This window comes from Poecilia latipinna, unplaced genomic scaffold (assembly GCF_001443285.1).
Source record: "Poecilia latipinna isolate Pla-1442-1.1 unplaced genomic scaffold, P_latipinna-1.0 Scaffold1034, whole genome shotgun sequence".
Taxonomy (NCBI): Eukaryota; Metazoa; Chordata; class Actinopteri; order Cyprinodontiformes; family Poeciliidae; genus Poecilia; species Poecilia latipinna.
This window is the reverse complement of record NW_015113650.1, coordinates 74,416-98,366: the sequence shown is the minus strand read 5'-3', so window position 1 is coordinate 98,366 and position 23,951 is coordinate 74,416. Positions and strand designations below refer to the sequence as shown.

Below are 23,951 nucleotides of genomic sequence, written 5' to 3'. Positions count from 1 at the left end.
CACATTCATATTCATGCTCTTATTTTGAAGTGGGTAAGGACTGTTTATGCATGCAGTGATAAACTGCTACATGAAGTGTTGCTAGTGCTTTACCATTAGCTTCTGCGATCTGCAGTGTTGTTAGTGCTTTAGCATTAGCTTCTGCTATCTGCAGTGTTGTTAGTGCTTTAGCATTAGTTTCTGCTACATGAAGTGTTGCTAGTGCTTTAGCATTAGCTTTCACTACATGAAGTGATGACATGGCTACAGTTGTGGTTAATGTTTTAGGATTAGCACTCCAAACCTTTTAGCTAGCTGCTCACCAGTAGATTTGAGGCCAAATTGAAATGGCTGATCTTTTTTCTCATTTTTAACCAATCATGTTGGATCATTAATGGTAAAACGTGCAACCACCCTTAAAAACTTAATCACCCCTGTTAAAAGCCAGGTTGATATCACTGCATAAAGGCATCAGTCAGGAGAAGAATGTAAAAAATGTCAAATGTAACAAAAATGTGGCATTTTAACAGGGGTGTGAACTTCAGAGAATCAGAATGTTTTTCTCCTTTTGTGTTTTCAGGGTCGGAGAGGAAGGATGGGGAAGAACCTGGAGCAAAAGAAACCTTCGTCACCACAGCACTGAGGAAGAGGAGGAGGAGGAAGAAGAAGAGGAGGAAGGCCTGTGGAGCAGCGCTGAGATGAGGCGCCTCATTCTGGCCAGGAAGTACACACCTGGATCAGGTAAAGACCCTCCTCCTCCCCCTACTGGCTGTTCCAGATGTTGTCTCCTCTTATCTGCTCTTCTTCCTCTTCCTGTTGCATTCGTCACCCAGACACGCCCTCCTCCATTGGCTCCACCCCCTCCCGTTGTCATGCCGACAGGACGCCAGGCGCAGACACCCTGAAGATGAGGGCGGGGCTCTTCTGCGTCTTCCCGTATCTGGATGTTCGCTCGCTGCTGCTGGCGGCCGAGGTGTGCTGTGATTGGCGGTTTGTTGCTAGGCACCCAGCGGTCTGGACTCGCCTCCGACTGGAGAACGCTCGAGTGTCGGCCGAGGTACAGCGGCTTCACTGTGTCCTCTACACCTTTTTAAATTATTAATTCAGACCTGTTACTAGAGAATATTCTGATAATTTATCAAAGCAATATCAGTGTGTTGCAAAGAACTGGCTAGTTTGCAGTTAGTTAATTATTTAGCTAACTTTAGCTAATTATTTAGCTAACTTTAGCTAATTATTTAGCTAGTTTTAGCTAATTATTTAGCTAGTTTTAGCTAATTATTTAGATAGCTTTAGCTAATTATTTAGCTAGCTTTAGCTAATTATTTAGCTAACTGCATTCAGGGTCTTTTCACTCCCAGATGATGTTTAAAATTCAGATGGTGACTGAATTTCAGAGTCTGAAGCACCTTTTGTGCTTTTAAATATATATTTTTCCTTTGCTGTCTGGATTAAACATTAGTTTTGTGTGTTTAGTTCTTGCAGACTCTTTCTCAGTGGTGTACTCAAACTCAGTCTGTCATCCTCAACAACCTGAAGCCACGAAGCCGCCGGCCCAACGAGACGCGAGAGGATTACCACAAAAACACTCGGTATCGCGCACACACACACACACACACACACACACACACACACACACACACACGCAGCGGCAGCTCAGAGGGATTAACACTCAGAGAAAGTTTAAACATTCTTATCTCTTAGTGAACTGAAGGATGTGCACGTTGCCGTGGAAACGGTTTTAGTCCGTCTGTTTTCTGAGCTCAGACCATTTAAAGGTCTGCAGGTGTGCTGACCTGGAGCGGTGTGTGTCTCAGGGGCAGCATGGAGCCGGGCGTGGAGGCGCTGCTGCGGTCAGCAGGGGGCAGTCTGCTCCTCCTCTCCGTCTCCCAGTGTCCCCACATCCTCACCGACAGGACGCTGTGGATGGCCAGCTGCTACTGCAGGAACCTGCAGACGCTCACGTACAGGTGGGACTGAGGAGGCTCCTCCTGCTCCATGGCTCACCTGGCTGTCTGAGTGTTCACCTGAGTGTCTCTCCCTGCAGGAGCTCCTCAGACCCGGTCGGTCAGGAGGTCCTGTGGGCTCTGGGTGCCGGCTGCAGGAACATCAGCAGCCTGCAGGTCGCGCCGTCACACCCCAGGTGAGTCAGTCAGCTCTCAGCTACTTCACAGGGAGTAGAAAGTAAATCTTAAATGTAAAAACATTTTTATTTTTGCTTAGCCTTTTCAATAAAAGTAATTAACTGTGGTGGGTTACACAGCTGCTAGTGCGCTAACAGAGGAGCTAAGTTTTAGGTCAGCACTTTTGCTAACGTTGAAAACGTTTAACACATTTAGCTTCTTCTATGTTAAATTTTTTCAGATATATTTTAGAGCGCTAATTAACATGACTATTTAGTGAAATCTGTCAATAAAGTTCAACATTTGTGTTGAAGTTTGGGTTAGCTTTCAAAGCTTCCACTAATTACTATGCTAATGTGATGCTTTAGCGTAGCTTTTATTAATTACTATGTTGGTATAGCGCTTTAGCGATAGCTTCTGCTAAATATCCTGCTGAAATAGCGCTTAGCGATAGTGGAACTGATTAGTGCTAACTTAGCACTGCTAACTAAAAAGCTAGCTTACTTTTATCTCATCTCATATTCGTGTTTTCTGGTTTTAGCCAACAGCCGACTCGTTTTGGAAACCGGTGCTTGCAGACGATTGGTCGATGTTGGCCACACCTCCGTTGTCTCAGTGTGGGCGGAGCTGGCTGTAACACTCAGGGATTGGTGGCTGTTGGTAAATAAAAAGACGATTTTCATGTTTCCTTAATAGATATTAGCGGTTTATTGTAAAATAAACCGCTAATAAAAAATTAACTTAAAGAAAAATATTTTAACATGACATTCTGAGCTTTGGTATAAAACAAAACAAACTGTTTTTGCCGTTTTCATATTTTCATGCAGTGCGCAGCTGCACTCACCTGCAGGTGCTGGAGTTGGAGTGCATTACCGACCTGAGCCTTCAGGTGGCGACAGAGCTCTGCAGAGCCGGACTGAAGAGTCTGCAGACGCTGATCCTGACGCACACGCCGGTCAGCGGCCAGGCCATCCTCCACTTCCACAGTGAGATACGGTTTCTGCTGCTTCCTGTGCTCAGACCCAGCACTGTTTACGGAGGGATTAATGTTCTGTCCACCTGCGCAGGTGTGTGCAGCAACATCAGGTCCATCGTGGTGGCCGTCTCTGTGTCGGACTACTTTGAGGAGCCAGATACTCAGGAAGCAAAGCACCTGTTTGGAGAGATTCTCAGCACCCTGAAGGTCAGAGATAATACTGTTAAATGAGTCAACATATCACAGTTCGATTGGTTTCTGTTTGATTGTTTTGGTTTCTGCAGATGTTTTAGTTTGAAGCTCCTTCCACAGAAAAACATATCAAGCTGCAGCAATGCAAATGTTTAGTGGCGCTAACTTGTAGATTAGCGCTTTGGCTAATTTTGAAAACCTCTAAAGTGGTAATTTACTTTTTTTTGTAAACTTTGAGTTAATAAAGTTAAACATTAGGTTTGAAGTTTTGTCCTTAAAAAGTATTAATAAACACTTTAGCTCTTTAGCTAACTTAGAAAACATTTAGCTTTCACAGAAAAAAGACGGTGATGATGTCAAACATTGTAGGTTTTTGTCTATTTGAGTAACTAAACCCCAAATCAGCTTCTTTTGCAGATAAACTGTATAAATGAGTCCTTAGTGGTGCTACCTTTATGTTACTATAGAAATGTTGACATTTCTGTGTGAACTTGTGTAATAAGATATTTCTAAACCCAAACATGAGGCTGACAGCCAAACTGGACTAATAGAACCAAAAGGAAAATTCCTCTGCAGTACATTTATTTATTTTGCATTTATTTAGTTAATAATCAAGCAGATAAAATTATATTATGCTTTTATCTAAACAAACTAATTTTTTGTCGCCCAGGTCCATTAACTTGGACGTTTCCGGCCCTTTGGATGCCACTGATCTACAGGTTAACTGTGAGTGTCTGTTTCTGAGCCTCTCTCCGGTTCTGGTTGTTTTCCCAGGTTCTGCAGACCCGACCCGGCCTCTGTGACGCCCTTCAGGTCAAAGCTGAAGGATTCTCCTGACCTCAGCAGCCGTCACACGTTTCTACTTCCAGGATCCGACCCGGCAGTCCTGACCTCCACGTCTGCGTCTGACGATGCAGAAAAGGGCAAATTTTTCTCATTTACAGCCAGATTTCATCAAAAACCAACTTCTTACTGTGTTTGATAAAAGAATATATTTATATTTCTTTCACTTATAATGTCATCTAAAACAATATTTGTTTGCTGAACATATTTTCATCAGGCTGGATGGAAACTTGAACAGCGTCAACAGGTTAATTTCATGGCAGCTCATTCGTGTTTAATGACAGAAACTGATGGAAAATCGCAAGAAAATGTAACTTCTTTAGCTTCCAAAGTATAAAATAATATAAATAAAAAGATCCACACCACAGACACAGTGGTACAAATAACTTGCATCCAGCTTTAAGTAACTTAATTGCACAATTATAGTTTTTTACTAAAACTTCAGGACAGAATCGAAAACAGTCGACGTTTTAAAAGTAACATTTTCTGAATCCAGGGTTTTATTTTAAACAGGATGAACTTTTTATTTGCTTTTTATGACTTTCCAAACATTTGATGATGAAATTCAGAGGATTCGTTTTAGGAGGTTTTGATCCTGAGGAAAGTTTCCAGCATCCTCCTTCCAGATGCATGATGGGTAAAATCCCAGAGGAGCGTAGCGTCGTAGTTATGGTAGTTATCAATCCACTGGATTTTCCCTTTTCTTCCACACTGAAGCCCTTTTAGCACATCTGAACTGAATTAGCTCAACAGCACCTGATTTATGCAAACCCTTTTTGTTTTTAACTCTATTTTTATATATTAACTCTGAAAGCACAACTTTCTCCTTTAGCATCCCTTATATTTATACTTTTACCTTATAAAGCTGAAGGCCTGTGTAAACCTGAAAGCCATAAAATCCTCGTTAGTGATAGAAAATCCTTGTTTCCTGTAGGTTAATTGAAATGTTACCTCAATAAAGAAGCACAAAAACCTTTTGCACAAAAAGTGAGGCGTGTCGCGTTACGCACCAAAGACGGTGATGCATGAATCAATCAGTGTTGATGGAAAAACTAGTTTGACACATTGAAGATGATTTTAGGTCAGATATTACCATCAATAAATTTGTTTCTCATCAACTTTTTCTCCGTCTCTTTCTCTTGCTACATCTGAACAGGAAGGGGGCGCTATTTGCAAAAAGAAACCATTCATATTGGAATTATATATTATTTGCTTCTGCTAAATACTCCGTTAGCATTAGTGAAGTACTGCGAATGATTAGGGTTTGTGCAGCTAATATTTCAGTTAGCTGTGTTTCAGTATATGTGTACACAGAAACAAGAGGAGATTCTGTTTTCATTTTTCTGTTTTCCTTTGAGTTTAAGGTAACAACGTTTCCATCAGCAGCTCCGGTTGCTTTGACGACATGCTGCTTATGTTCAAGGCGTTTTATTAGGTTTGTCCACAAGGGGGCGCCAGAGTCTCAGACGCAAACAAGTTTCTGCGCTCATTGAATCTTCATTAATCTGCCTGTTATAGAGTTAATAATGTTAAAAACTTTTAAAGTGTTGCAGTGAGTGATCAGGAGGAAAGAGTTATGCACAGAACAAAATGAGAAGTGTTTATTTTATCTGACAACCTGGAATTAAGATAATAAAACCAGATCCCTGCGGCTCCAAGTCAGTTTGTTTCTGATATTAAGAGTCTCAGTCCTTAATCTGCTCTGAAGTCCAGAACGAGAATCTCCCACATTCCCCACAGCGTGACTGCGTGTTTGCTTGAGATAAACCAGGTGAAGAGGACAAAGGTCAAGTTCAAAGGTCACTCAGAGGTGTGTGTTGGAGTCCAGGAAGCATGTGAAGCAGCGACGGCGGTTTGTTGAGTGGATGATGGTTTTCCTCAGGCGGACGCTGCTGCTTCGCTACCTGCTGCTGTCCACCGGGCTCGCTCTCCTCCTCTTCCTCACCTCCTTCTGGCTCCGTAAGTTTCCTTCGTCACGCCATGTTGGCTCCGCCTACTGCCAGCGGCATTTAAAGAGACACACCGGGTTGTAATCACCTGAACTCTGCTGCAGAAAGAAAACCCCGAGGTCTTACAGGGCCGGCCCAGGCCTTTTTGGGGCCCTAAGCAGAATTCCATTCGGACCACACATAACGTGTCAACATCAGATGCTTCATCATTCCTGAGCTGCTCTTTCTGTGTAGCATACCTGCTATCATTAGCATCATTTGAAATTAGCTTACATTACGCCTGCTACTGTGATTAATGATTTTCACCTTATTTGGGATATGAAATATTACTTTAGCAAAACATCGACAAAGCTTCTAATTGAAACACAGTAATTGCTTTTCTGACTGTTTTTCTTTCTTTGTGAACATCAGAACAAAGATTAAGATGCAAAAATGTGCTTTTTTTTTAATAAACTTTCAACTAAATTAATTGATTATCTGTTATTTCTGGTAACCAGTGATTATATTTCTTTCTGCTTGTTCAGCTCAGGGTGAACAGAGAGACTGCGGCTCAGTGTGGCAGCCATGTTTGACGTATTACATCCAGACGGTACGACTAACATATTCACACATGGTGATGGGGAATGAAATACAATGAACTACACCAAAAACAAATGTAAAGAACATGATAAACGTTTTAGAGTAACTGTTAGCTAACTTTTTTGTAGCCTCTAGCCCCGCCCATCCTGGATGAGAGGGCGGAGTCAGACGAAGCCCCGCCCCTTGTCAAAGAATGTCCTGGACAGACGTTTCAGGCCCGGAAGCTGCTGCAGTTTCTCCGGTCCAGCCTGGCTGAGGACGGCGAGGACGTCCTGCTGGAGCCGTACCTGCTCAGCTGGGACCAGCTGCTCAAGTAAACAAGCTTTATGTGTTTAAGGTCTGAAGACCAAAACCACAGACAAATTTATACAATGACAACTTCTGAAAAAACTTCTTGAGCTTTCTAGAATCCTATAGTACCTTTCTGTCTGTGTACTTTCTGGAACGTGCCTGGTACTTTCTCAGAACTTCAAGATGCAGATTTTTGTTGTTTGTTTTAAACTTGTAAAAACTGAAACTATAAAACTGAAACCATAAATAAAAGGTTTTTTCCAAAGAATCACTTCCTGAAGCGTAAAGCGGACGGGAAGGTGTGTAATTTCAGAAGTGAACCTGTAGGGGGCGTTGTTATGTTGTGTCATTGACACGGTTGAATTTAGCTCCCATTAAGTACCATGTTATTCTAGCTCTTTAGCATTAGCTATAGTGTATGATTAGCACAATTAGCATTTAGCTAGCAGTGTCCACCAATGAACTTCAGTTAAACAAAAGCCTCTTTTTTTCATTCTCAGCTTCATGGAGTCTCTAGGAACGATGGTGAGTTTCTTTTCTCAGAAAGTGAGAGAAAAGACCGAACTGATCCGACAGCTCTCCCTGAAACGCAGCTCAGAGTCTCAGGCAGCCGGTTCCTCTGGATTAAGAACCGGGGTGAGGCCTGCCGTTCCCGTCTTCAACATGTCAGAACTTCCTTCCCAGACACGTTTACTGACATCACTTCCTGCACAGGCGTATCGATCTGTTCGATCCATGGTGGAGGCGGAGCTGCAGGCCGGAATGGTCAGCTTCTCCCGCCGGACGGACTCAGGCTGCCGGACGCTGCTGCGGCTGCATCGCTCGCTGCTCTGGCTGAAGCTGATGCTGGAGGGTTTGTCTGAGGGTCCAGACGCGGAGGGACGATTCAAAACGCCCGGAGAGCTCAGCAGGTAACGGGATCATCTTCTGAATACTTAAATGGTCATTTCTGCGAGACTGTTGTTTTTGTCGGTTATGCTTATGGACACCAAAGATGGCGCTGATACCCCTCCGACTAGATCAGTGACGTCACGCTCCGAAGCTCTATACGTTGTTCTCATGTGACGTCACACTTCCGTGAACTTTTGACATCACATAGGCAGTTGCTATGACGACAATAAACTAGCCACAAGCTTAGAATTAGCTCTCGTCTCGTTCCCATCTAACTTTTAAACAACATACATGATGTATGAGTACTGTACCCACCTCTGTGATATTTACTGTAGTATTTACAGGCCAAGTAGCAAAGTTAGCTTAGCTAACGTAGCTTTGCTAGCTAAGACGGACATGTAGCCTACTTGTTTGTTACTACATGTACTGACTCTGCCAGTCACAGAACCTTGTTACTCACCTGAAGAGTTTGTACATCCGTCACAAAGGTGTTTGAACTGATTGTTTGTAGCCATAGATTTTCAGGTGAAGCTCCTCTGTGGGGTTCGCACTCTTCCTGTTCACTAGTATCTTAGTTTGAGTTCGGAGGCGGCTTCTCAACATGTTTTCCATTCTCCGTCTCATATGGGTCGATCCCAACAGCAGCCATTTTGTTTATGTGTCTTTCTCTTGGTTAAGAGTTTCCACATATCTTTCTGTTGGTCTCGACGCCATGGGTCCGCTATGCATTGCGCATGCACTTGCCCACTAAGATGGCGCAGATCACTTCCTGTTCAGGATTGTAGGAACTATGTAATTGTCTCATATTCACTTGTTTCCTTCGCCCAGAGACGCCTACAAGGTGGCGTTGGCCCCCCACCATCCCTGGATGCTCCGCCAGGCCGCAGAGATAGTCTTCCTCGCTCTTCCTGACAGAGAGTACTTCCTGCAGCTGGTGTGTGTGCAGAAACAGGAAGAGGCAACACCCGTGCTGCGCATCATCATCCACGCGCTCTCGGTGGTCCACACACGGACTCAACGCCTCCTGGCGAAGTACAACATGTTGGAGCTGCCCTGAACAGGAGACTTCCTGTCATTACCCAGACAGACAGGAAAACTCCAGCGAGTTCAAATCACAGAGACGGAACCGTCTGAGTAGGTGGATACTGCAAAAATATATCAGTTTTTATTAGAGGTTATTTATGCTAAAACATCACAAGACAGAAAATGGTGTCTCAGTCAATAATTGAGACCAACAGGAGGAAAACTCGACTCATACAGTAGAAGAAACAATACACAATAGAAGAAACAATAAACAATAGAACAATAGAAGAAACAATAAACAATAGAAGAAAGAATAAACAATAGAAGTTTCTGACACTTATCTAAACCTGTTAAGTTTCATCACAGCACTGAAGCAGCTCTGGTCACTGAGGGTCATTTCTCTGATGATGGACTTGAGTCAGTTCTGGTTCTAACACAGCACTCCAGGGAAACAGGAAACAGATGTTTCAAAGGTTTAATTTGTTCTTGCTAATGATAAATCTTCCTCACATACATGCAGTAATAAAAATCCTGGACCTGAACCGAGTGCCTGATGAGCTCAGGTCCAAAAACCAGGCTGCTAATCCCAAATTAGCTGCTTTACAGTCCCTGTTTTAAATTAAATCACCGTCGGTGTGCAAAGCTGGAACATTTCTCATTTATTCACAGGAATGAAAACCTATTTCTCAAATCAAAAAGGATTTGTTCACAACAGAATAAAATCAATGCAGCGTCACAGGGGCGTCTCATTCTGTTGACTTTCTAACAGATGAGTTTCTGCATGTTGTAAAATGTGGTAACAGTGAAATAAAATACTTTCTCATATTACAGTCAAGTTATCTGAGCCTGTTTTCATCGATCCATCTGCTGTGAATGAGTCTTCCAGCTGAACGCTGGCAGAACCAGATTTAGTCCAGTTAGTGGTTCAGTTCTGGTTCTGCTAGCGTTCAGAACTCCATTTGAACACATATTTAAAAGTTTTAATTTGTTCTCGTTAAAGATAAATCTTTCTTCTATACATGCAATATTAGATAGAAATACTGGTGTTCAGCTGAGATTGATAATCCCATTTTCGCTGCCTTACAGTTCTGATTTAGCTCCTACAAGCTGTTAGCTGGGATTAGCTGTTAGCTGGTTTTAGCTGTTAGCTGGGATTAGCTGTTAGCTGGGATTAGCAAACCAGCCAATCTAGGAGTAAAGTTGACTTTCCTTGCCACTGATTGGCTGAACCCTGACGGAGCGGCAATAAGGAGGACAGTAGAACCAGGACAGTTTCGCATTAATGCATGTAAAAAAATGTTTGAAAAGTTAAAATGAGATATAAGAGTTTTTAGTGAAAGGGAGCTCAAGTATTCGGATATTTTAATGACTTTATGGTGGTTCTGGTCCCAAACCCGGATCATTTAACATCAAAATATAAGTTAGTTTAAAAATAAATATCTGCTGCTGCCCCCAATGACTGGGCCCTGGGCTAGTGCCCATCTACACCTGTCCTAAAGTTTGGCCCAGTTTGTGGTTCTGAAGGTGAACAAATCCAGCAGAATCTGAACATTTCCTGTCATCATGCTGACTCCTGTCAGCTGCAGTTTGAGTCAAACAGAAACAAACAGACTGGATGAATTCAGGAAAACATCAATCAGATTATCATCAGTTTCACTGTAACAAAGTCAGAATATGGAAAAACAATTAAAACATGACGAGATGAACACATGACAGCAGCTCACAGCGCCACCTACAGGCAGAATGTGTAATTAAAGCTTATCAGTAGAAAATATCAGATCAAACTGGTTTTTGGCTGAATTTCAGGTCTGGTTCTGTTTGTGCAGCTAATATTGGACTGATTCTACATCAGAACATTCTGGTGGAAAATAAATTCAGTCTGAAGCTGTGAGACTCTAAAATGCTGCTGAAGCACTAAATAATCTGATCCATCAGATAAAGAACAAAAACAACTTTCAATCAAGAATAGACTGGATTTAAATGCAATATTTCAATGGTAGAATTTAAAGCTGAACTAGAAGAAGAGAAACAGAAACACTGAAGACAGAGAGACGCAGGAGGAGGTGAAGAGACTGGAGACCAGGAGGAGGGACGGATGGAGGGATGCAGGAAGAGAGGAGGATCCACATGGAGGAACGGTGGATGGGCTCTCTTAATAAATCAAAGGTAAAAATTTATTTCTTGTCTCCTGATGAAGGTTGAAGCAAACAGAGAAGCTGCTGACCTTCCACAGAGATCCTGCTGGATGGAGACTCTCCCTGACCGCTGATGCTGCACTTATAGAGGCCTTCATCAGAGCTGGAGACATGGAGGAGGGTCATGTGACCTGATGGTCCATCACCAATGAAGGAGCCATCTTTATAGAAAGCAGCTGGGAGGTTGTGGGCTGGACTCTTTGCTCTGCAGCTCAGAGTGACGTCATCTCCCTCCATCACAGGGAGGACAGGACTCTGCAGGATCACTGATCCACCTCAACACAGAGACAAACTACAGCATTTCATCCATTTCCACACAGCAACACTAACTCCACAGTCTGATCTTACCAGAGACAGAGAGCTGGATGCTGCTGCTGCTGCTGCTGGAGGATCCAGACATGGACTCACACCAGTACAGGCCAGAGTCATGTGGAAGCAGCACACTGATGCTGCAGGTAGAACCAACCAACTGCTTCTCCCCATCCTTCACACTCAGTCCTGGTTCCTCTGGTTGTGTTTCTCCTCACAGTTCCTCCATCAGAGCTGTTTTCATCCTCACAGATCAGAGTCACTGATTCATATTCAAAGAACTGAGATCTGCTGGGACTCACAGTCAGACGAACTGGGAGAACTGGGATGGAAGAGATAAAGAACACACCTGTTATTCCAGCAGTTCGTCATTTCTTTTGAGAATTGATCCAGAAAAATTGTCAGACATTTTAAATATTTTAAATGAAACATTACCAACCTTGACCTGATGTCCAGAACAGCAGTGAGATCAGAACTGAAATTAAGTAAAATTTTTATTTTAATAAACCTTTCAGCATAAAGTATTAACCAACATCAGATTCTCTACATAAATGTGATTCATTTATAAAATTGACATTTAAAATATTTCTAAATTTTCTTGTGCTAATATTTCAATTGACAGATGTTTTTTTCTTGAATATTTCATTTTCTGTCCTTCATTTGTTTTTTCTCCATGACTACTCGTTTAAGGGTTTTTCTGTTGTCAGTCGAGTTTGTAATGACATCATCACACTTTTATTGAATCATGATTATATGAAATATAAATTAAACTGATTTTAATATTCTTAGTTTGACACAGAATCTACAGACCAACTTTTCTTCTTATTTTCCCTCATCTACACACAGACATTATTTCTGTACTTACAGATCAGACGCTGAGCAGCTGCTTCCTTCATGTCTCTGACTGACTGAACCGTTTCACTGGAGGAGAGTTAGAGGAACCACCAGAGTCCGCCTCTTCCTTTATACGTGGGTTTAGCGAGTTTCAACAAAAGCAGGTCGATTATACTAAACAAACACTAAGTGACATGAAGCTCTAAAGGTTAAACATAAAGAGATATAATAGAACATTTTATATATCTTTAGTGAATTATTTCTAGATGCCGTTTTTAAGTGCACAGGATAAATTAACACAATACATTAGAATAATAAATGTTTTTAATGAAACTTTAATGCATCCATGTCTAAACCTGCATGTCTTTACAGGGTTCATCTCCAGCAGCCATTAATAATTAGGTCAAACAAGATGGCCAGTCCAGTAAAGAAAACTTGTTGAATAATAATCCAGAATATGTTTAGAGCAGGAAGTTATCAAACCTCGGCTGGTTGTGCAGCAAATCTCCAGGGTCAAAACTACAGGAAAAAAAAATAAAATTAACGTTTAAAAGTTAATTTTCTTTACATAAATATAGTTTCAAAGCTCAGCTCTACCACATAAATCTTAAAATGAACTCATCATAAAACCCTCTGTACTTACAGAGCAGGAGGCTGGCAGATGTTTGCTTCATGGTTCTTCAGAGATCTGAGCATCTCAGTGGCTTCGGTGTCGGATTCGGAGCAGAACCCGCCCTCTTCCTGTAACACTGAGAAACTGGCTCCTTCACTGCAAAATAAACATCCTGTTTAAGATTTCTAAAGAACATAACTTAATTCTCATCATCTTGTTGTTTGTGCTAAGCTTATACAGTGGTGTGAACTTTTGAATAGAAAATGTTCGTCTGTTGAAGTCGAGTCGATGCTGAAGAGAGGATCTGGGACAGTAAAGAGTTAATGCTCACTGTTCAGGTCCAGACTGAAACAGACATGAATGCACAAGAGAAAGTGTTTTGAACAATGAGTTGAAAAATAAAATATTCTCTGATGACATCATGTTTCCTGAGAATAACACTTCAGATTAATTAAGGAATATTGTTTACCATGGAAAAGTCTGGACCAAACGGCTCCACATGTAACTTATAATGTCATGATGTCTTTTCTGTTTAGTTTATGTACAACTAAACAAAATCGATCAAGTTATTTTAGGTTTGCAATATTTAAACTGTACAACATAACTTCACTTTTCATGTGCTGCAATAATTGATTCTTTTGAGGAAATTGGTTTGCAAAGATTTAAGTAAACAAAACCTGTTTGAAATTGAAAAAAGTTTTGCAACTGAAAAAGATATTAGACTGAAAAACTGTACAAAATTATTTTTCAGATTCAAGTTTGTGTTTTCAGTTTCAGATTATTTTTCTTCTTAAACTTTAATTCTTTGTTGCCATGGTTACACATCATAACTGTCTCAAAGTAAAAGATAAAAAAAGAACCACAGTAAATAATGGACTAAAAGCATCGATGAAAAAAGTGACAATTATGTCCAGAAAAAAAAGAAATCAGAACTAACAGAGTTAGAGAAAGTTCTACATACACTAAGAATAAACAAGTTATTTTATTTTAAGCTCAAGAATTTAAACCTTTGCATTGAGGTAACAATGTTTCTTATTCTTATTCCCCCGATGAGCCCAGAACTGTTTATGGAATAATTCAGAATTATTGGTGACATTAAGTTCTGTTGTTCTGTTTTTTATGTATAAATACCCCTAAATAAAAGAAAAAAACGCGTTTTTTATGTATGGTGAGGTGAGGGATGGGGCCAGCAGGAGGCGCTACAGAGATCCGCTCCAATTAAATTCCGAAGAAGAAGACGGAGAGTCTTCCGTTTCCAGGGACAACAGGAAGTAGGCGTATAGGGAGCAACGTGGGGAAGATTTGGATCCAAACAGGGAGAACCCGGGATGTTTTACTGCAGCAGCAGCGGTTCCGATCCACTCAGCATGTCTAAAAGCGACTTCCTGAGAGGAATCATCACCGAGAAGCTGAGCGCCGCCGCCCAGGAGATCCTAGCGGCGGTGGAGCGGACCGTAGCCGGGTACGAGGAGGAGGCGTCGGGCTTCAGACGGGAGATCGACCGCCAGAGGAGGCAGCTGGAGCTGCTGCAGCCGCAGGTCAAGCTGCACAGAGGAGGTCAGTGGTGGACAGGAGATAAATATTAAATACTGACATTGTTCAAACTTAGAGGTGTTGAGTTAAAAAAAAAAGACTTTTTATTAAATATTCAGACTTAATTTTTCTGTTCACACAAAACTTCCCATTAACGTCCTGCGCTATCACGCTTAATTAAAATGTTGCATCATAGGAAGTCTGGGATTTCTCCCATTTTCTCGGATTGTCTCTGGTAGAATTTCATCCTAGCCAATCAGCGAACAGAAGAAGTTGTGATCTATGACGTAATTGTGGAAATAGTCTGCCTGTAGCTTTAGCAATGGCAGCAGAAGAAGTGAATGAAGCCCGTAAGTCCTTGTTGGTCAGGCCTCCAAATACTGAATTAAGCTCTTTTTTCAGTGGAAGATGGTTGTTTACAGCAAAGGCAACTTCCGGTAAGCTTCATAGCAGATGACTGGGAATTACATACCTCATAGGCAGACGTATAAACAAGGCCACTTCTCCAGGAAGCAATCGTTTCTCAACAGCTGAGAGCACAGAAAAAGCAAACAGTGTAAGACAGTGTTTCTCAGTTCTGGTCCTCAGGCCCCTTGATCTGCAGTGTTTATATTTATAGTGTTCATACACTCATTTGACTGAGTTCACAACAAAACAGATTTGATGCTAATCGGCATCATTAGTCCAAAAGGGGATAAAATGATCATATTTTAATTCCAGCAGAGTTTCTGCTTATTCAAAAGTTAATAAGCAGAAACTAGAGATACACTAATTAATTAATTAATTAATCACCCAGAGTTCAGAATCAGGCCAATACTGAAAAATCTTTTTTTTGTTTTAATTTCCTAACTTTTGTTGGATTCATAACTACAGCAGCTACAGAAGAACATGTTGTCATTTAATCTGATGAGTTAAATCCTTAAAATGATAAAAACAGGTAGAATGCAGCTGTTCAGACTCTGTTGTTGTGTCCAGATGTGGAGGCAGCTGAGAGGCACAGACTGACTGGGAACCACTCTGATGATGATGAAGAGGAGGAGGAAGATCCAGTAGCAATCTCCAAGCTGATCCAAGAAGACCTGAAGGACCCAGATTATGAAATGCCGCCAAGGTAACGGCTATACAAATAAATGAATAGATTATTCTGCCAGTGTTAGTTTTATTCTGGTAATATTATGATTTTAATCTTCTAGTAGAAAACAAATCATAACCTGGCTGAAAATCTTCATTATAGATTTAGCCAATCAGAGCTGACTTGCTGTCCTTTTGTAGGTCCGGTTTCTCCAGAGTCCAGACCGCCAGGAGGAAAAGAACCGGCCCAACTCAGGTCAGCGACTCTCAGAACCACCTGAAGGTAAACACAGCTCGGTTCTTCTCAAACTGGATTTTAGACCAAATTTAAAATATTTTCATGGATTGTAAACAATCATAATCCAAAAACTAAAAAGAGTTTGGCTGTTCTGATTTGACTCGATTAATTTTGTTTATAATTCATAAACACAGTTCAGTTCAAAAGTTTAGAGCTGGAAATGAATCACTGTTCATCTGGTTTCTGTTAGAAATGAATGATTCACTTTTTTCACTGAAATCAGCCGATACGATACATATAAATGTAACAAATTACACATTAATGTGATAACTCTGCACAGTGTCTGTGTTTATTTGAAAAAAGGAAACGTTTTAAGTAATTTGGGTCGGTCCCGGCCGATACTAAACCTCAGATATCTGGACTGTGTTCTGTGAACTGCACCTTGTCCAGTTTGTCATTTCTGAGCTCGTCTGTTTCAGAAACCGCAGGTAAAGATGGAGGCTGGTCAACATCTGCCCTCTGAGTCTGCAGCTACCGACCCGGTGGTTCTGAAGAGCGATGAAACCGGGTTCCATACGAGGTGACTACATTCATTAGAAAGCAGCTAAAGTCCAAAGGAAAGCTCTGTCGGAACCGCGGAAAGCCCGGATGGTTTCAGATCCGTTAGCTACTGAAACCCGTTCTCCATTTGCAGCTTTGTTGGCGCCGTTGACGGGTCCATCAGCTCAGCAGACCAACACCAGGAGCAGGAAGCCGATCAGAGCAACACGGTCGCCATGGAAACCCAGGTCTGCTGGGTGAGTGCTGCAGACGAAGCGAAGTTCTGGGTCCGGGTTCTTGTTTGTTAATTTGGACTCGATCTGTTTCAGAACCAAGTTGTGAAGGTGGAGGTGAAGCAGGAAGAAGGTTCTGTGGCTCAGCTCACGTTGGATCCTGATCCGACCGACGACGACAAATCAGGACTACGAACCAGGTAAGATGGGAGGATTCACACACGGCCTGTTTCTAATCAAACTACAGGGTGAGAACTGCTAACTAGAAAGTTAGTCATGCTAACCCTAAAGCACTAATCATAAACATTAGTTTTGCTCATGCTAAGGTGCTAAACCAAATAGTATTTAGCAGAAGCTAATGCTAAAGCTAAAAACAATGTTGAACTGCAGAGTTACACTATTATATCTTTAACTTTCTGCCAATGAGTTGACCAATCATGCCTTGTCATGTAACACTTAGCATGCTAATAGCATCCGTTCGGCTAACCACCGTCGACCAATCATGCCTTGTCTTATATATTTTCTTTTGGGAAGCTTTATTCAACCGAAACTTTGCAAAACAGCAAAGTAAATTTATGCTTTACAATTTATCCAGAAAAAATTATGTATGGGAAGCTAAGTGTGCTAAAAGTTTCAAAGTTAACAGTTAAAGCGCTAAGCTAAAAATTAGCTCCGCTAGTAGCAAATTAGCAACTCCAGTTTGGCTAGAAAGTCTGGTTTGTTTGGGGAGGTGTGAATGTATATGTAAACGCCAAGTGGACCTGAGACCTCTCCAAAAGGAGGAAGTGGACTATATCGCAGTGCATTCTGGGTAAACGCCACCAAAACAGAGAAGACTCGTGATGTTTTACCAAAGAGAAATCTTCCAACTGCTAAAATCTGACTCCATTTTTGTTTACATTTTTGAAGGAAGTTGTGATCAGCTTCTTCAGAGAGTTTTGTGTCATTTCCTTCAGTGGTTCTTGGTGCAGCGCCCCCACAGGCGAGGAGGGGAACAAGTTGCTCAAAGGGTTTGGTTGGTTTAACTCAGAGTAGAGAGAAAGAGAACCACAGCAGCTGGAGATGGAACAAATGTTGATACTTTGGTTCCCAGTCGAACTGAAACTATCAGAACTGAGACTATCAGGTGTGAAAACATCCGTAGAAACAGGAGGAAGGGATTTTGGGGAATTATGACCCCAAATGTCAGAAGAGTTCAATCATAACCACAGACAGATATTTAAAGAAGAGTGGCAAAAGTAAATGAGGTGGATTATCAGAGCTTCTCAACAACTGCAGCATTTCAGCACGTCTACAAGATAATTTAAATGTTTCCCTTGTTTGCAGCTCTCCTGAAGGTGAATCAGATCCCGGAGGAGACGCTCTGTCCGTCAGCTCTACGTCCGAACTCGACGACCTGGAATCGGACGATGACGATGACTCCAGTGACTCCAGCAGTGACACGGACGAGTCTTTAGACGAATCTGTCAACAATAATCAGGACATTGAGCCGAAGACACGGAGGAAAACCGACAAGCTGACGTGCAGAGTGTGTGGGACTTGGTACAGGCAGCTGGGAAGTCTGATCAGCCACATCTGGAATCACGTCAACGAGCCTCACGGCGTCTGCGGCGTCTGTGGAGAGAAGTTTGAGTCTGTGGAAGCGTTAAAGCAACACCTCCCAAGTCACAAAAAGGGCTACAGCTGCTGGATTTGTGGGAAGTACCTGCTGTCCAGCGTCACCCTCAACCGCCACATTGCCAAGCATGTCACAGACGCTCCGATGAGTCAGGTGGCGGAGACTCGGATTAAATGCAACGTTTGTAGCAAGACCTTCTCCACCATGTCAGCCTTGAACGGGCATAGCCGGGTCCACTTGGAGAAACGACCTGCTAGGTGCCATCTTTGTCCAAAATCGTTTGATATGAAGTCAGATCTTGTAGCCCACACAAAGGGCCACGGCGGCGTCTACGGCAACGCCTCGACGGGAACCCTGGGCTACTCCTGCAAACTCTGCGGGAAGACCTTCGCGCTGGAAACCTCCCTGAAGACGCACGAGAAAACCCACACAACGAGTGACTGCCCATTCACCTGCCAAATCTGCCACAAGACTTTCCAAACCTACCAGAACCTGATGAACCACACGAAGACTCACGGCACAGACGGCTCGTTTGTTTGCAGCCTGTGCAACATGAGCTTCCTGTCCAAAGACACTCTGAAGGTCCACATGATCGTCCACTCCAACGAGACGGCGTACAAGTGCTCACAGTGCGGGCGCTGCTTCAAACGGTTGGCCTACCTGGTCAACCACATCAAGACACACTCAGCCATCCAGCAGTGTGTCTGCACCATCTGTGGCCAGGTGAGTAACGGGCAGGAGGCCCTGGAGGACCACATGAGGATCCACACCGGAGAGATTCCCGTAGAACAGAACCTTCACCTCGATCCGTGGTATGAAAACACGCTGGAGGAACCACAGGGAGGTTCACTGATGTCTGGAGGACAAGAGAGCCACAGTATCATTTAAACCTGCTTTAAACCATCATCCTGCACACTCTGCGGGAAAACCTTCACACTGGAAACCTCACTGATGGCGCATGAGAAGATCCGTGATATGAAAAGAGAAACCACAGGGATGTTCACTCTGAGAGCCACTGGAGGGTGAACCTTTACACTCCTGACAACCTAAACACTGCAGCATGTGGTACGGCATTGGTCGGTGCAGTGTGGTTCTCTATTTTTGTCGATTTCCATTGTAAAATCTGACAATAGAACCGACCCTGGCCCCTTTTCTGCTGTAGGATAAGGGTAGGGTATGATTAGGGTGGAGCTACTGGCATCCATTGATTAGGGGACAGTGACATTTTGTCCCCCAATCAATGGAGGATATTACTTCTTACTGCTGTTGTAGTAGCAAGGCGCCACGCCCAAGAAGAGTACAATTAGCGGTAGAAATGCTCTCCTGATGAACACGCCGGTCCTAAAAGTAGCGTTCTGACCCGTGCCGTACAGCTCGTTGCACCACACTCTGTCCAGAACGAATTGAACGAGTTTTCCTATCAGTTCAAGTTCTACATACAATGTTTGCTGATTATCTTGATGCGCATTAGGGACGGGCGTTTTTCATACAGTGAAAAGTGATAAGAAATTGGATTTGATGTGTCAATAAAACCTCTAAAGCTGCGTTGTTTAAATGGTTTTCTATATTTTCACTGTTTTCAGCATTGATACGTTTGAATAAATTTGAAAAAAGATTAATTGTTGTTTCTGTGTGCAGTTAATCCCACGTCTCAGTCAGTGGTGTCCTGATGAAGCCAGTTTAAAATCAGATGATTTATTGATGTTTTGTGTTTGTGCAGTTGTGATTGGACAACACACGCACGCACACACACGCACACACACACACATACACACACACACACACACACAGCTTTTCCAGCCGACTCTCCCCTTCATCCATTTGATCCTCCTCATTCCCCCAGGTTGTTTCTGCATTGATTTCTACTTCAATGAACTCTGGTTAAATCTACGGAGTGCTAGGGGTGACAAAATTAAATAAAAATAAAGAAGTCTACCACTAAATAATTAAATGCATTAGAAAATTATTAAAACCATTATTTGATTTACCACAAACATCTACATAAAAAATGGTTGGAGTTGACAGAATATTTTATAACAGCTCTCTCACTGGGGCCATGAAATAGAAATAGAGTGAAATAAATATATTTTATGTAAATTTTCTTTAAAATGTTTTATTACAAATAATTATTTAAAAAGGTAAATATTTTTACTGGACATTTAATTATTTAATTGCATATTTAAAAATGTAATGATATTTATATATTTAATAATTTAATGGTATACTTAATGATAGTGGTAAATTTAATTATGCAATGATTTTAATTATTTTATAACTTACACATTTTGTAGTATATTTAACTTTGTCACCTCTGACCCTCCATACAATTGAATGACTGAATGTTAATCAAAATGACTGTTCGTGGGCTGAGCTAGCGCTGTAGCTAGCAGGCCATTTACAATATGACCAGGATTCCTCTGAAGGAGGTTTTGTTTTGAGAAAAAAAGAAAAGAAAAATGTTTTATTCTCTGATGTTTGGCAGCTGGAACTTAAAAGTCTTCAAGAATTTCTAGTGGTTAATTTAATTTGTCAGGCACTACGGATAAATAAAACCAACTATCGTCAAGATGAAAATGGAAATTTTTGTTAAATAATTGCACCAGGTCCGAGTTCTGCGCCCAGCGGTTCTCCGTGACCAACTGTAGGGCAGCTGAAGGAACTGGGAAAGCACTCCAGTGATAAACTGTTTTATTTCATTTTTTTGTCATTACAAGTTAATTATTACATGTAAAAGTCTGATAGGAATAAAGTCATGAATTTAAGGTATCAGCTCAGGTTTCTGACGGGTCCAGAACCGGGTCTCCTTCCATCTCGTGGCTCTGATGCGGGTCCAGAGCCGGGTTTTCGTCCATGTCTTGAGTCTGGGTCGGGTCCAGGTTTCCCTCCGTGGGGTGACTCTTCATGTGCGTTTTCAGACAGTGGCTCTGGGTGAAGGCCCGGTCGCAGACGCTGCACTTGTAGGGCTTGTCTCCGTTGTGGGTCCTCATGTGGACCTTCAGGTGTTCCCGTCGGGAGCACTCCTTCCCACACTCGCCGCACACAAACCTCTTGATGCCCATGTGGATCTTGATGTGGCTGTCCAGGTTGGCCTTCTGCTTGAAGCGGCGGCCGCACTCCGAGCACTCGTACGGCGCCTCGTCGGAGTGGATCCTCATGTGCTTCTTCAGGTCGCACTTGAACCAGAAGCCCTTGCTGCAGACGGCGCAGACGAATGGCCGGACGCTGCTGTGGGTCTTCAGGTGAGCCATCAGCGTTCCCTTCCACAGGAACGTCCGGCAGCAGACGTGGCACAGGAACGTCCGGTCCCTCTCCGTGTGCGTCTTGGCGTGGACCTTCAGCGAACCCTCGAGCTTGAAGCGCTTCCCGCAGACGTCGCAGGCGTACTGCTTGTCGTCGGAGTGGGTCAGGCGGTGCTGGGTCATGGCACGGCGAAGCCGGAACGACCTGTTGCAGACGTCGCAGACGTGCTTCTCCTTGACCGTGTGCAGCTTTTTGTGGGACATGAGGTGCGACTCCAAGCCGAAGGTCTTGAGGCAGACGTCACACTTGTGTGGCTTGTCCTCCACATGCAGCCACTGGTGGTAGTTCAGGGAGGCCATGTTGGTGAAGGTTTTACTGCAGACGCCGCATCTGAACCGACTCTCTCCGGTGTGCTTCGCCTCGTGGAGGGTGAGGCTCTGGACGGACACGAACGTCTTCCCGCAGTGCTGGCAGCTGTGGACCTTCTGGTGGTTTCGAAGATGCTCCTTTAGCTCGTCTGCAGACTCGAACTTCTCTCCGCAGGCGCCGCAGACGCCCTGCGGGTCGCCTGCGTGGTTCCAGACGTGGCTGATCAAACTGCCCAGCTGCCTGTACCAGGCGCCGCACACCTTACAGGACCTCTTGCTCCCCAAGGTCTTCTGCGTCGCCCTTTTCTCCTTCCGTTTCCTCGACCTTTTGGCGGTCTGCGGTTCAGGATCAGGGCTCCAGTTGTCATCTTCAGCCTGAAGGCCTGGGTCGGCTTCCTCACTACTGTCAACAGGGCTGCAGAGGCAACAACAAAAACAAACATGTTTGAAATCATGGCTGCCCACAGCTACATAGCTGGATGCCTCTCTGCTCCAACAGATGAATGAATCAATATCCAGGATGCCATCAGTCTGGCAAAGCTGAGACCTGCAGCAGGGTTGACCTCAGTTCATGGCAGCTGAAACCAGGTTGCACAGCTAGATGGCATCTGCCACCGAAAAGTTGCAGGCCAGTATTTCGGTATCAGCTGCCAGCTCCAAACCGCTGATGTCGGTTTGCAGAAAATGTGCCAGTTATGCTGCCTGTTAGTGAATAATTATATTTGAAATGATGATGTTTTTGGTATTAATCTGTGTAAGACCTGGAATATTTTCACTCGATTTGCTTGATGGAAAGTGGCCCCTGGTGGCCGCTGCCACTGTTTGTGTGGCAGCGGCCACCAGGTGCCACCAGCTGCCACCAGGGGCCACCAGGTGCCACCAGGGGCCACCAGGGGCCACCGGGTGCCACCAGGGGCCACCAGGTGCCACAGCTTGGCTTCTGGCTTCCTCTGGTGCAGAATTATGACTCGTGTCTCACATTAATGACGTAAAAGTCAGAAAAAAGCGACAATCACCGTTCAGACTGCAGACATTCCCACATGTGGAACATTTATATTCCCACATGTGGAACTACAGATGGAATCAATCTTCAGGATGCCGAAGTGCAAAAGAAACTCGGCCTGAAGAGGAAGGTAGGTTTTAGCTTCTACAGGAAGTTTTCCTCTTTGGAAAACTTCCTGCAGTGATGAAACTATCACGATTGTGCAGCTTCAGAAAGTTTCTCATTGTGACGATTTCCCCACATCCAAACTGGTCAGACGTGCAGCATTACTGGCATGTAGCGTCTGGATGAACTGGACGTTTAATTTCCAACCAATGATTGCGAGCAGGCAGCTCAGTGCAGCTGCAGCGGCTCGCTGGGCCGTGGCTCATGATGCCGACAGAAATCTAATGTCTTTGTCTCTCAGAAGCTTTCAGGGAATCATTCAGATAAAAACATCTGTGTTTTAGTTTACAGTGCAGTTATGAGTAGATGAATCTTTTGAGTATGAACTGAGAACGCTGCCGCTGAGCTCTGACTGGACCTGGAACTGAAAGCTGATATCAGTCGTTTACCAGGAATGAAGGTCGGTTTTATCTCTCTTCATCGCCGCAGCGTCGGATGAAGATGGCTCCTCGCTTTCCTGAAAGAAAACAAATTAGATGAAGCTTCACGTTTTCATGACTCAAACTGAACTTAATCTTATTATTTTAAAATTAAACAATTTAGGTAAACAGTCAGTTTTCTCCCTCACTTATTGGTCCAGATTTACTTATCGGAGTAAAATCTGTTTAAAAATGGTGACGATCGGCCGACATAACGTAAATTTAGCATTCAGTTTGTTTTTTAAGGGAAATTAAAACATGGAGCTGAATGAGTGAAAATATGATGGAGTATTAAGACAGAGAAAAAAGTTATGAGAATAACTGGGTCGGTTCTGGTCGGACCTTCAGCCGGATGTAAAGCGTCGGCTTCCCGCCTGAGCAGATCTGCTCCGGCGTCAGGCTCTGCGCCGCCAGTGGCTGCAGCCGCCGGTTCTTGGCGGCGATGAAGACATCGAAGGGCCGTCCATCCGCCAGCAGGGGGCAGCGTGAGCGCAGCAGGTCCAGGAAGCCCGGCTCCGACAGCCCGCGGGGGCACTGCAGGTCCAGAACCGCACTGTGCTGAAACACTGACAGCAGCACGCCGTTAGTCAGCAGAACTCCCAGCATGCACTGGGAGTCAGCAGAGCTCCCAGCACGCACTGGGAGACAGCAGAGCTCCCAGCACGCACTGGGAGACAGCAGGGCTCCCAGCATGCACTGGGAGAGGTGGTTCTGGGCTCTCACCGG

The 23,951-nt window shown here is 43.5% G+C and overlaps 4 protein-coding genes and 1 pseudogene across 4 annotated transcripts in view; 3 read left to right on the top strand and 2 right to left on the bottom strand.

The window, feature by feature from the left end:
* LOC106958959 (F-box only protein 41) overlaps positions 1-5,231 on the top strand; it is a 16,030-nt gene extending 10,799 nt beyond the window's left edge. The window contains exons 9-17 of the mRNA XM_015051153.1: positions 560-720; positions 813-1,036; positions 1,456-1,571; positions 1,797-1,949; positions 2,027-2,122; positions 2,644-2,762; positions 2,930-3,088; positions 3,170-3,285; positions 4,045-5,231. Of these exons, the coding sequence (XP_014906639.1) occupies positions 560-720; positions 813-1,036; positions 1,456-1,571; positions 1,797-1,949; positions 2,027-2,122; positions 2,644-2,762; positions 2,930-3,088; positions 3,170-3,285; positions 4,045-4,107 (1,207 nt within the window). The 3' untranslated portion in view covers positions 4,108-5,231. The remainder of the gene's footprint in view (positions 1-559; positions 721-812; positions 1,037-1,455; positions 1,572-1,796; positions 1,950-2,026; positions 2,123-2,643; positions 2,763-2,929; positions 3,089-3,169; positions 3,286-4,044) is intronic.
* Positions 5,232-5,520: 289 nt separating this feature from the next.
* Positions 5,521-9,678, top strand: gltpd2a (glycolipid transfer protein domain containing 2a). Its single transcript, XM_015051157.1, has 6 exons — positions 5,521-6,072; positions 6,587-6,651; positions 6,770-6,954; positions 7,433-7,568; positions 7,647-7,843; positions 8,652-9,678. Exons 1-6 carry the CDS (start codon positions 5,979-5,981, stop codon positions 8,878-8,880), a joined length of 906 nt encoding a protein of 301 aa, XP_014906643.1. The 5' UTR covers positions 5,521-5,978; the 3' UTR covers positions 8,881-9,678.
* Positions 9,679-11,005: 1,327 nt separating this feature from the next.
* On the bottom strand, positions 11,006-12,279 carry LOC106958965 (Fc receptor-like protein 5; annotated as a pseudogene).
* Positions 12,280-14,029: 1,750 nt separating this feature from the next.
* LOC106958960 (zinc finger protein 135-like) lies at positions 14,030-19,649 on the top strand. Its single transcript, XM_015051154.1, has 7 exons — positions 14,030-14,354; positions 15,306-15,441; positions 15,603-15,684; positions 16,119-16,219; positions 16,334-16,436; positions 16,509-16,612; positions 17,739-19,649. Exons 1-7 carry the CDS (start codon positions 14,126-14,128, stop codon positions 18,916-18,918), a joined length of 1,935 nt encoding a protein of 644 aa, XP_014906640.1. The 5' UTR covers positions 14,030-14,125; the 3' UTR covers positions 18,919-19,649.
* A 1,052-nt stretch (positions 19,650-20,701) lies between these two features.
* LOC106958958 (zinc finger protein 250-like) overlaps positions 20,702-23,951 on the bottom strand; it is an 8,892-nt gene continuing 5,642 nt past the window's right edge. Inside the window, exons 6-8 of the mRNA XM_015051152.1 lie at positions 23,568-23,791; positions 23,196-23,263; positions 20,702-22,053 (exon numbers count right to left, since the gene is read on the bottom strand). Coding sequence (XP_014906638.1) covers positions 20,802-22,053; positions 23,196-23,263; positions 23,568-23,791 — 1,544 coding nt within the window. The 3' untranslated portion in view covers positions 20,702-20,801. The remainder of the gene's footprint in view (positions 22,054-23,195; positions 23,264-23,567; positions 23,792-23,951) is intronic.

Excerpts from the sequence above, each read along its gene's own strand:
- gltpd2a (XM_015051157.1), top strand. The coding sequence starts at position 5,979 with ATGATGGTTTTCCTCAGGCGGACGCTGCTGCTTCGCTACCTGCTGCTG. Across the intron at positions 6,955-7,432 it reads AGCTGGGACCAGCTGCTCAA|CTTCATGGAGTCTCTAGGAA; the intron begins GTAAACAAGCTT and ends TTTCATTCTCAG. Across the intron at positions 7,844-8,651 it reads ACGCCCGGAGAGCTCAGCAG|AGACGCCTACAAGGTGGCGT; the intron begins GTAACGGGATCA and ends TCCTTCGCCCAG.
- LOC106958960 (XM_015051154.1), top strand. The coding sequence starts at position 14,126 with ATGTTTTACTGCAGCAGCAGCGGTTCCGATCCACTCAGCATGTCTAAA. Across the intron at positions 15,442-15,602 it reads GATTATGAAATGCCGCCAAG|GTCCGGTTTCTCCAGAGTCC; the intron begins GTAACGGCTATA and ends GTCCTTTTGTAG. Across the intron at positions 16,220-16,333 it reads GAAACCGGGTTCCATACGAG|CTTTGTTGGCGCCGTTGACG; the intron begins GTGACTACATTC and ends CTCCATTTGCAG.